This window comes from Mycteria americana, chromosome 18 (genome assembly GCF_035582795.1).
Source record: "Mycteria americana isolate JAX WOST 10 ecotype Jacksonville Zoo and Gardens chromosome 18, USCA_MyAme_1.0, whole genome shotgun sequence".
Taxonomy (NCBI): domain Eukaryota; kingdom Metazoa; phylum Chordata; class Aves; order Ciconiiformes; family Ciconiidae; genus Mycteria; species Mycteria americana.
The window spans coordinates 5,274,145-5,286,595 of NC_134382.1; the positions used below are offsets into that span (position 1 = coordinate 5,274,145).

A 12,451-nucleotide genomic window follows, 5' to 3' on the forward strand; every position below is an offset into this window, starting at 1 on the left:
GAAGGCTTCTATAGTTAACAGTTTTTGTTAGGTCTTATGCTGTTTGCTACTTACTCTGTTTCAGTTAACTTTGATAACAAAGCAGCAGCAACAGTGAAAATGCCCTAAACAGACACTCGCTGGCAAGGAATGGTCTCATCACTTACATAGGCACCCCTGAGTACAAGCTCTTGAACAGTGGAATAGTCCATATAATTAATTTATTATACTCTGTGTTGCCTTTCCTAAGCAAAACAAGAAAATGAAGCATTTCACCAGTCAGATGAAGAATTAAAGTGGGGAATGGAAGATGAAAGAGTAAATCAGTTTCCAGCATAATTCACATATCAATAGACAGGCTATGCGTGTCTTAAAAGTAATGCTGTGGTCTGATCAGGGTGAACAGCTTTTCTAGGTGGAGCCCCATAGACTGCACAGTAATTCATGGGCAAATTCTCCTGGAGATCTGGAGTCTTGTTGGGCCATACAGAGAACACTCTCCCGTGCTGTAGCTTCCACCATACAAAGACATCCACCCTGCACAAACACGAGCAAAGAGATTTCAGATTCATCATTCTAACTTAACACACCTTCATACAATCAGGAAGAGATTTTCACTTCTTTTCTGCCCAGTACACAACAACTTACACATGTTAAGAAGAAGCAGACATGCTTACTTGTGGGAACCTAACAGGAAGCATCCAGCTTTCTTAGAGTCTCTCTTCAGGTATGCTAGCCCTGGGGCTGGCGCAGGTGCAACCCATATGGTGGAAAGGTTAATCCACACAGCACACGGACATTATGGTGTCAAACTATGAAGAGCTAGTATCTTGTGACAGTTGGTGCTAATGGGAAGGTTACAACCTCCTTCCTAATAACCCTGGGTCTGCTAGCCTGCCCCCAACTCTCAGTAACCCTAGGAGCCCACGCATTCTCATAGGCATAAAAGCTTCCTGATGTTGAAATTTCAACACTGAATACACTGAAAATCCAATAAAGGGTAAGTGGTACTGGAGTTTGTTTCCTGAACATCCTCAGCCTGTTTCCAAACTCAGCTACACTAACATAAACCGTGGGTCATTGAAATTATTTGCAGATAAAATAACAGAGGTCAGAGGAGGTTGAAGACTGAGCTGTGAGCACTTGCAAACAGAATCCTACAGAAGATGAATAAGAAACAGATAAGAGCTCCAATCCCTCAGAGGCTGAGCTGGTAACGTGCCATCCCATCACCTGGCATTTTGTGTGAACATTTTAAAAAGCCACTTTTCAGAAAGCAAGAACAATTTATTTCACATAAAAGGCTCCATAATTAGATCCCTAGGACTGAAGCCAGGTGTGTTTGTACTTTAGGTAATTTGCTGAGTTCTATTAGCATTTAAATAATCAAAGCTAACCTTTGAAATTAGCATGCCAGTCAGATGGGGGAAGCTCGTCTCTAGCTGTGTCATTTCCATCTCCACTAAGCAGCAGTGCATGAATTTACAGACTAGGATTACAGAAGTTGCTGAGGAGAAAAGCCTGCAATAAAATTACTCCTGCTCAGAAAGAAACATACAGATATCTTTCTCAAATGTGTCTGCTTTTGGGGCAGCTCCTTGTAAGTGATGTTAGGCAGCAATCAAGATTTGGTGTCATCCAAGACTCAAGTCTGCCTAGTTCATTATTAGAGGACTAAGTTGTATTTATTTCCCTTGGTCATCACACAGATCCTATACACTCTCCCTGCTTTATCCCTTTCCACTCCTGTCTCTCTTTACTACACAGAAAATCGAGGATGATGTTCATCCTCACCCTAGCTATCTGCTCTTACTCTGTATTAACATAACACTCCCACCTGAGGTGAGCTTCCTTCATTCGTGTACCATACTTTCAAAACACACACCTCATTTCTCTGCCAGATTCTTCGTTGCTGTGATGCTTTAAACAAAACCACTTGCCAACTGTTAAGACTGCTGGATGCAGAGATCGTTGTCCCACACCAGCTGATATTGCTAGTTTGCTTCCAATCTAAGATAAGTTATGTCAGCTGTAGGTAGATTTGTGGAACAGAAGGACAAGAAAACGGGGGAAGGAGATGTAAAAACATAATGTATGTTGCTGCTTGTTCATACAGCACCCAGCAGTAAGTAAGTCCACAACAGCTTGGTTCAAAACCCTCTGAACTCAGAGAAAAGGCTTTCTTTGGCTTTGCTGAGCTTTAGGACAGTCTCTGAAATAAAGGCAGAAATCCCTGCATATCAAGTGAAATCAGAGAGATTTATGAGTGTACTGGCTAAGCAAATGAGGAGGGCAGAAGGCAGAGACTTAGTGTAATTGCTTTAATATTACCCAGATGGTGACTGAAAGGACCCTGTCTGCTGCTCTACCCACTGGATATCAGGGGTTCTGCCTTTCATTCGGTAAGGATCTAACAGGGTCATCTTGATTTGCACCCTGGGACCAGTGGAAATCATACTCAATTATATTTGAAATTTGCCACTCACACAGGAGAGATGCCTAGAGTTTTACTGAAAGTTAGTAAGAAACTACTGTAAAGCTCTGAGGCAAACTAAGAGAAAGTTTCATACAAACAGGCTGCCTGTTACAGTCACCAAATTGGTAATTCAGACACTTTTATCTGGGGAGCCTCAATCCAAAGATCGACAAAATCTCTTTCTGTGGGCAAGGCCCCTGGGCTTTCTGGAAAGAACATCTGTTCCACAGGAATTTCTCACTCCAACCCAAGCTGTGGGGGACAGAACACGCCATCATTTATGGGAAAGATGGTGGGATATGAGGAGAGGGTGGTGACTGATTCACTGCTGCAGCCAAGGCATGGCTGGAGAGCAGGTAACATTTATAGCAAAGTGGTCAGCTTTACCATCGTTCAAGGCAGATTTAGGCCACTAAAAGGTTAGTGCCTCTTAGCTATAGAGGGAAGGGTTTGCCAACAATGCCAGAGGAAGGCAAGAGCCATCATCACATGAACTTGCAAGGAAGAGAAATCTCCTAAACCCAAGTCTCAGGATGTGGTCTGGATCTCAGGATGTGGTCTTGGCCCAGGTGGCCAAGAAAGCCAATGGCATCCTGGCTTGTATCAGCAATAGTGTGGCCAGCAGGAGTAGGGCAGTGATCGTGCCCCTGCACTCAGCACTGGTGAGGCCGCACCTCGAATGCTGTGTTCAGTTTTGGGCCCCTCACTCCCAGAGAGACATTGAGGGGCTGGAGCGTGTCCAGAGAAGGGCAACGAAGCTGGGGAAGGGTCTGGAGCACAAGGCTGATGGGGAGCGGCTGAGGGACCTGGGGTTGTTCAGCCTGGAGAAAAGGAGGCTGAGGGGAGACCTCATCGCTCTCTACAACTGCCTGAAAGGAGGCTGTAGAGAGGTGGGGTCGGTCTCTTCTCCCAGGTCACAAGTGATAGGGCGAGAGGAAATGGCCTCAAGTTGCGCCAGGGGAGGTTTAGACTAGATATGAGGAAATTTTACTTCACTGAAAGGGTTATCAAGCATTGGAACAGGCTGCCCAGGGAAGTGGTTGAGTCGCCATCCCTGGAGGTATTTAAAAGCCGTTTGGATGAGGTGCTTAGGGACATGGTGTAGTGGTGGGCTTGGCAGTGTTAGGTTTACGGTTGGACTCAATGATCTTAAAGGTCTTTTCCAACCTCTATGATTCTGTGATTCTGTGGTCTATTCACATAGCATGAAAATATGTATACAGAGAAGAAAAAGCTGTTGGGAGCTGCTGCAGACAGAGGAAAATTTCTGATTCCCCCCACTTCTCTCCCCCATGGTGGAGAAATGATCCATCCCTCATCTCCTTGGAGGGGAAATCAACCCCCTGCTTGGGCCAGCTCACAGCTCCTGCAGATGTGAGACAGAGCAAACAGGCAGAAAGTGCAAGGTCCTTTCACTGCATCAACTCCTACCTAACAGTGATGGAGAGTGGAGGGGGAGGAAATCACTGGGAAAATGAGTGCTGCCAGGAGGGGAGGAGGTGACTTGGGGCAGTTCTCTCCCTCTGGAGGATTTGCTGCACTCAGGGGACCCCCCTCTCCTGGAGGGTCACTTGTGGGTCCAGTTGTAACCAGTTCCCTTATCGAAGCCGGGGGGCAGAGTGCGGCACTCGGGCTCCTGCGGGGATCTGGCAGGAGGCAGCTGAGCTCCCTCCGGGCAGAGAGTGGGGATATAAGGAGAGGCATCCATGGGCAAAGCAGCGACACGGTGCCGAGCTGGGTTAGGATAGGATAGGATAGGATAGGATAGGATAGGATAGGATAGGATAGGATAGGATAGGATAGGATAGGATAGGATAGGATGCAGTTCTCGGCCCTGTGCTGCGGGGCCTCGCTGCTGCTGCTCGCCCTGCCATGGGCAGGAGCGCAGCCGGCCGGCGGCGAGCACGGTGCGGAGCTGCGGTCCCTGCAGGTACGGGGGCCGGGGCGGGCCGGGGCGGGCCGGGGCTCCCGGGGCGGCCACCCGCACCCGTCCCGCCGGGACGAAGCGGGCAGGAGCGGGGTCTCCGTCCCCCCGCCGCGGCCGTCGCTCCTCCCCTCTCCTTCCCTCTCCAGGACCTCCTGGAAGCGCTGGGGCAGCTCCGGGAGGAGGAAGGGGAACCGGGCCTGGAAGACGAGCCGGTGGCCGGGGCTGAGGACGGCGGCTCCGAGTGGGACCTCCCGGGGGCGGAGAGCGGCCCGCCGGCTGCCCCGCTCCCGGCGCCCAGTCCTCCCCAGCCGGCGGAGGGGCAGAGCCAGTGGAGGAGCCTCCTCTCCTCCTACAGACGGAGGCACTTCTCCGGCTGCTTTGGGACGAGGATGGAGAGGATCGGCGCGCAGACGGGGCTGGGCTGCAACCAGTACAAAGCCCGTAGGTCCCGGGGTAGGGCCCGCGGCTCCCCGCGGCGCAGGGGAGCGGGGGAGGCCGGAGCTCGCCCCCGCCCGCCAAAGCGGCGGCGGCCGGGGCAGCCGCTGAGAGCGGCCGCTGTCCCCGGCTAAAAGCCCGGGAGCGGCTCCCCCAGCAGTTCTCTGCCCTTCTCTCCCAGGTTTCTGGAGGAAAGGGAGAAGCTGAAGCCGAGACCGGCTCCCAAGCGCTTCCCGAGCCTCCAGGCCGGTGTCCAGCAGCCAGACAGCCAGGCTCGCCCCGGAGCCTCCGCGGGGGTGGGGTACGGAGCAATAAACTTTTGTACAAAGCCTGCATTGCCTTTGTGAGTGTTTTTTTCGGTCACGGCGTAGCGCACGGTCAGAAGATACAGAAATCCCTTCCAGAGCGGTCCTCTCCCTCTGCCCTATGGGCTCGGTCCCTGCCCTGGCCAGAGCATCCCACCCAGTCGGGACAAGCCTTTGCCAGAGGGTCGCAGCAGCAGGAAGGACGGTGGTTGCATCCTTCCAGGACAATGACCAGTCCAGTGACCCTCTGTGCTCCCCTGGAGAAGCACTGTCAGGCACCGGTGCCAGCTCTGGGACCGTGGCAGTGAGCTGGGATGCCTTTCCCGACGGCTTCACCGCTGCTAGCTGTGAATCCTCCCAGGAGGTGGGCGCTGGGCTTGGGGTTAATTCCAGGTAGTGTCCTACACGCGCCCCTGTCCCACGGGCTAAGCCGCTGGTATCAGCGCCAAGTTTGGCACGGCGGACCGGCATGGGGTGCCAGTAAGGACAGAAAGGCTACATCGCTTTAAAAATACATTTGGCAGCGGCTGCGGAACGGCTGCCGCTGCGGGCGAAGGGCCGCGAGGCCTTCAGGACCCGGGACAGACGCCAGTCGCCCCGAGCGCCGGCCCCGCCGGGCTCCCCCGCCTGCCCCGGGCTCCCCCGCCTGCCCGGGGCTCGGCCCCGCGGCTCCCCTGCCGAGGAGGGCTGCCTCCCCCGCGCCGGGCCCGGGGCGCAGCCACGCCCCGCGCACCCGGCCCAGCGCAGCTTGCCTGAGCACTTTTCCCCAAGCTCCAGCTTGGCTCCAGCGAAGCCCCCTCGCTCCTCTACCCGGGTTTTGTGCAAAGCCCTCCCCGGCCTGTCAGGCCAAGGCTGTGAAGTACAGAGAGCCCCAGACAGACAGACAGGCTCAAGGCATTGCCAAACACCCTCCTCTAAGGGAACTGGGAGAGACAGGGCCCGTGCTGCTTGCATTGAGCCTGGAGAGTCCAGCAAAGGAAGGGGCAGCCACATCGCAGAGATAATATATCCCAGTCAGTGGGAGAAACGATCCATGTTCGGGATTAAAATAAGTTTCCTCCCCCATGGAAAAAGTGAGGTGTCACTTAACTATCTTAATTGCAGTATGGCCTGTCCTGTGATCTTGGTGCTGCACGCCCTGCACTGGACATTATTACATTTCCCTTTTTTTTCCTGCACTGATGGCCTTGTCTCTTCATTTCCTTCTTAATCTAACCAAATTGTGAGGCAGGGAAAGAGAAGCTTGGGTAGGGTACGGCATAGTCTTGTCAAAGGGTTTAGTCACTGGGAGGTGAAGGGAATCCAAATCCAGCCTCTTCCTCAGAACAGGACTACAAAGGCAATAAAAACAATCAGCTCACAGTCTAGCACTCTTCAGCTGCAAAACGGCAACAGGAGAATGGACATCACTGGAAGAATGGGCAGCAGGTAGGGGCACCAGTTAGGACAGATCTATCAGCAGAAGGAATGCACATGACACCAGCCCCTAGGCTTACAGTTCTTCTCCTCACAGGGCTGAAAACCAAGGATATCTCATCATCCTGCTGGGGATGCGTCACCCTCAGCTGAGCTCTGTCCATGTACCACCCTCCTCCTCACAGGGATCCACACACGGGGCTGCCAGCAGCACCCTTGGTGCTCTGCCTGCTCTGAGAAACTGGTGCTGCTTCCTAATGGAGCTTCATGTCCCCACACCTCCTATCCCATATCCTGGGATGCTGGGGAAATGTGTCCATTTCCCAAGCCTAAAAGCAGTCACAGTATGCTTTTTTTAAGAACCTGCTGCCCTGTTAACACTCCCAACAGGGGTTTTGCTAGGCAAATGGCCAGCAGAGCACGGGCAATACCTGAATCTTGGCTATCCATTGCTATAAAGCCTAAAGTTCATATTAATCTTGCCAGGGTGATGATACTGAGATACCACAAGCACAAGTGAGCTTTATAGCTTCAACAACGATGAGCTGAGTTCTGATATTTTACACTCCATTTGCTTTGGCAGGACTGCGAGATGGATAATAGAGGGCAGAATTAGGCTTTGAAAATACAATAGCTACTGTAACGGTCAGCCATTTTATGCAATCTACATACTTCCATACATAGTACCTGAAATAGTGCACAGAAATCTCCCTGTCTTAGAAAAGTGTTGTCGAGGCTGAAGTCAGGCCCCTACATCTCATCTATCTGCTGTGGAATACGGCAGATGGAAAAGGAACAAATCAGTAAAAGAAAGGAGTATCTGTGGGTCCAGGTTATTGAATACAATCCTGGAATATTAGATTGTTTCACAGGGACAAGTCACTCAAAGCTAAATATTGCACACCTGTGACTGACACTGTGTTCCTCCGTTTCTTGCTGCTGGGTTTGTGCCCCAGAGGTTGCTTTACAGATGTGCTGAGGTCTCGGGCAAAACTCAGATCAAGCGACAGAATGTTTTTGCACAGACAGCACTAGAGAATACTTAGCGGGTGGGGGGTGAAAGGAAAGAAACAAAAAATAAAACAATAACAGATCCTAGTTATCTTAAATTGGACTCTCAATATTAATGAATAATTCTGCTTTATCTTCTCACACTTTCTCAGTTTACAAAATGAAGTTATGCCCTGGCGCAAACACACACATACACACCCAAGAGCAGTAGTAAGAGAATACTTGTAACTAATTAGTGAATTATACAGGCATTGCAGTATGGAGTGGTAATTTAAAAAAAAAAAAAGCTATCAGGAACTTAGTTCTTTCTTAATAGCACAAAATAAGAATGTCTTGGGACACACAATAATACAAAAAACGAGTACTGCCTCCATGTACCGAAAAAAGAAAGCATCGGAGAAAAATAGGGAGTGCTCTTATAATAAAGGGCTTCATCAGAACACATGCAGAGTTGGGCTGACTTTGGGCTATATTAGGAAAAAGTAGCATTTGAGCTTGACTTCACAACCTTGAGAATGTCCTTTCTAGTATAATTTTGGTATCTGATCATGTGAACAGTGTGTGCACATGTTTGTACACAAACACCATGTTAAGACATTTAAGACATGAGAAATATTTTATCGTTCTATTATTATTTAGAAATTGTACTCAGGAGATTCTTTCAAGATCTATATTCATATTAAAAGTCAACAAATTATTACTAGACTGACATATTCAACTTGCTCATATATTCATTCTTATTTCTACTTAGAATAACAAGAAACGTTAGGAAAATGCAGGATAAGCAATACGCTTCACGATTTAGAACTCTCCTGCAGTTCTGTAAAAAAGATTAAACTTTAGTTGCACCATATGCACAAAGACAACGCTGCAAGAGGAATTTGCAGCAAATCTGCATTTTTGTAATTTCTCATTTAAGCATAGGCAGTTTTTAGCTAACCTTGAACAAAGAACAAATAAATATTTTTTGTTCTTAATATATTAACCAAACATTTCATTTTAACCCCTCCCAAAACACACATATACACAAATTCATTCATTCTTCCTTGGGGCCAAATTCTGATACCTTTGCTGAATAACACCGAAAGCCATCTATCTAAAGTTCTCGTCGAGCAAGTTGCTTTCTTGTATGACGGTACAAGAAGATTATTCCTGAATCTGACCGTCTCTTCTTTAAATTTTATTGATGTAGGGTCAAGCCTTACCATCGATGTTTAAAGAAATCCCATTGATCTAAACGTTTAGCTGTTAGTAAAGACTAGTGTTTTTCAATGGTGCCGAAGTCAGTTGTCGTGGGGGGCAGGAGGTACTCGCTGTCCCTGCAGAGCCAGTCTAGAAGTTATCGTCTGCATTGAGGTGCAGATTGGGGCACCTCTGTTGTTGGCAACATACAAATACAAAGTCTCAACGGTGATATCACCTCAACAGCAATGGGAAAAAGAGAAGTGGCCCAAACCTGGGATTTTCAGCACACTCCATGGTATGCGGTGGCTGTGCATATTCCATATATAGAAGGAAAGTGTGCACGATACTTTAGGTGTCCTAAAAGTAGATTTATCTTCAGCGTTTACTCTCCACCAAATACTCATCTGAAAAGCCTATCGTTTTCCCTGTAAAAGGTAATTTCCCTATGGAAAGCTTCTAACTGAGCGGAGTTTAGAGCAGTTTCAGGGTTGTTTCCCATCTCCGTAAGTCTGACCATAGGGGTCTCTTGAAAGAAAATTGCTAAGAATTTCCAACTGGACTATGTAATCACAGCGCCTGGTATCAAGAGGAGGGGGGGTGACATGAAATCACTGACTTGTGACATACATTCCTCAGCAACAGCAGCTGCTGCCTAATGACAGCTAATAAAGGGAATCTTCCCTTGACAGAGCTGCATGCCTGCAGTGGGACTGGAATGTGCCCCAGATAAATCCACAGATAACCTAAGAAGCAGAGATCACACCCAAAGAGTATAAAAGACAAGCTTTGGAAGAGAGAGGATAGGACAAGGAAGAGAGAGACCTGAAGAGACATCTCAGAAGAAACAGCTTGAACTTCCCTATTCCCAACGAACCCAGCACCATGGACACTAAAGGCTCATTTTCCTGTGGCTTCCTCTTGCTGCTGCTCATCCAACTCCAGGCCAGCAGAGCCAACCCTATCTACAGCCTCAGCCCTGCCAAAGAACTGGCCAGCATGGAGGTGAGGACTCTCTCCTTTTGCAAGGTTAAACTTTTGGGGTGCTTAGCTGAGTGTGAGGTGGTGTTTTTGCCTTTCTTTTGCACGATCGGATAGCCACATCAGCAATCACATGCCGAGGGACAAAGTCTCAGCTCTTCACAGGGGTTCAAAGAAGCTCTATAGAGCAATATGCTCCAGTGCTGGGTTCACTTGAGCTCCTGGGTAGCAGTAGGAAACAAAATTCTGATGTTGTGGGATGTCTGCTTTGGGTTTTCAGTTCTTTATCTCTTAAAGATCCACCTTCCTGGGAGCAAAGTCCCAGAGAGGGAAAAAATCATCACAGTAGCTCTATAAGAACAAACAGAAAACTTTCAGGCGGGCTCCTGCTTATCCCACTAAATGGCAGTGAAGCAGGACAGCCATGCAGCTCTAGCTTTGTGGATTTAAGAGAACTGGCTGCACGTGGATGGGAGATGAGGAGGTAAAGCAGAGCACCCAAAGTCAAACTTTTAGAAAAGTTGCTAGAGGAATAGTACGATCATTTATTGTGACTCATCCAGAAAAGCTTCTAGAACTATGAAATTACCAGGTCCGTATTTTAATGAATGATAGAGAGCATCCATCATTGCAGCACAATACAAGCTTACAACTCAGTCTTGCAAGATGAAGTCCAAAAGCTCAAACCTTTCCTTGGACTGGTACCAGTGACCAGCTTCTCACAGCATCAGACCCTGAGAACAAACTCCCTAAGATGAGTAGGACAGTGTCAGCCAAAGCTAAAACTGCCCCATGCCTCTAGGCTGTTTCCAGCAGCTAGCTGAGAAGAGTGGCTTCCAAATGCATTCACTGTCAAGCAAGCCATAAGGCTCACTCCTCTCCACTCTACTTCTAGACATGGACAATTCGATTCCTCTAATTGGTTGAGCTGCCCTTGAGGAGGTTATCTGATCACTGTTACACAAAACTTTAAGAATTACAGAGAATGGTACCCAGGAAGAAGTCACACAGCAGACATAAATTTAGCATACAGGTATTTTCAGGGAGATGCATGTTACTTTAAGGAGCAGCAATCCTGTAACTCCTGGCGCAGAGATTAGTGAAAACACCAACAGCATCTCCAAGTAATGCCCATCAAAATAGGCAGGGTGACAAGCAAGCAGATAGTCTTAGCCAAAAAAAAAGAAGAGAAAGCCAACTGCTGGCAAGCAGCATTGCAGGGAACTTCTGAGAATGTGGGAGGGCGCTATGGATTCAGAGGTACTTTGAGATTGTGTACCATTGGTGAGTTGAGTAGTATCTTCCTGTGCAACTCAGACCTTGGTTTTTTTTCTCTGCCAAGAGCTCTTCTAACCTTGCCAGTAAGATACACTTTGGTGGAAAGCAGCTTCAATCAGCTCTCAGCTAGAGCTACCCATAGGTGGAATTAAAGTGAACAGGGATTTACTGCAGAGGACAGAGCTCAAGTACCACCAGCAACCCTGGGATCCAACCTGACAGTCTCCCTAGGGCTGGCTATGGGACCACTGATGAATGCAGAATCGGATGACTAGAAGAGCTAGCAAATGACTACAAAACTAGGAGTTTCATGAAATTAATCCTTCTCTTGTAGGCTCTGCTGGAGAGACTGGAGGATAAGTTTGCAATGATTGAAGCCCTGGAGTCTAATCCTGACCTGCAAGAACGCAAAACCCAGGAGGACATCCCACCAGAACTCATAGATGACAGCGATGACCAGAAGGCTGAACCCAGGCTCGCACCCAGCACCCCTCTGTCCTACAGGGACCCCTTCCTCAAGAGACTGAGGGGGCTGCAGATGCCCAGGATGATGAGAGATTCTGGCTGCTTCGGGAGGAGAATTGATAGAATCGGGTCCCTGAGTGGAATGGGTTGCAATGGTGAGTCCCGCCTAAGCCATTTCGCTGAATAGAACAGGTTGCATGTGTGTCATGCAACAAGGGAGGAGTAGGTTCTCATTTAAATCTTTAATAAGACACAGTTTGAGAAAGGAATTCATTTTAGCCTAATATTTAAGCTAGTACTGTTTTTTTTCAAAAGAAACCCTGTGTCTATTGATTTGGTATGTAAAAGCACTGCTGACAATGGTGGCATATACTGAGACAGAAACAGATTCTAGTAACATTTATTTCATGTTTGGCTTGCAGGTTCCAGGAAGAATTAGGACAACCTCCCTATACCCTACTCTGAAGAATGCTTTACAGTACCTGTTCCTCCCAAGATGAAAGCCAGATGCTTTCTAAGCTCTTCAACAGAAAGTGATTCCTATTTTTATTTATTTATTTATTTATTTATTTGATGTTTTTTAAAGAACATTTCTTACTCTAGCACCAAAAGACCATCTTTAAATAAAACTAACACATTAGACATCTATGCTGGACCTCTCTCCTGTCTGTTGCATTAAAATTTCTTGTATTTTCCTAAAGTCAGAAGCCTGTTTTATTGGTACTCTGGTACCCACAAGGCTGGATCTTACACAAGATGGAGGAAGTATGAACTTGGTAGAAACAAAAATTAGTTTTTCACTAGAGTTTTTCCCTCTGCACTAAGAAATTATAATAGATTAGCAGGAAAAAAGCCTGCTCAACATTGAAAGACCAACATGAGTCCTCCTATAGACAGGGTTTCATTAACAAGAGAGTCCTTTTGCTGGTATAGATCATTCAGTCAAGGGAACTGCCACAAATCCCTCACATAAGCAAAATTTGTGTGAAAAGAAAT

The 12,451-nt window shown here is 47.9% G+C and overlaps 2 protein-coding genes across 3 annotated transcripts in view; one reads left to right on the top strand and one right to left on the bottom strand.

The window, feature by feature from the left end:
* CLCN6 (chloride voltage-gated channel 6) overlaps positions 1 to 12,451 on the bottom strand; it is a 79,646-nt gene that overhangs the window by 36,260 nt on the left and 30,935 nt on the right. The gene's annotated exons all lie outside the window — the stretch shown is intronic.
* Positions 9,617 to 11,642, top strand: LOC142418673 (natriuretic peptides A). The gene is made up of 2 exons (XM_075520840.1): positions 9,617 to 9,736; positions 11,325 to 11,642. The coding sequence occupies exons 1-2, from the start codon at positions 9,617 to 9,619 to the stop codon at positions 11,640 to 11,642; spliced, it is 438 nt and encodes a 145-aa protein (XP_075376955.1).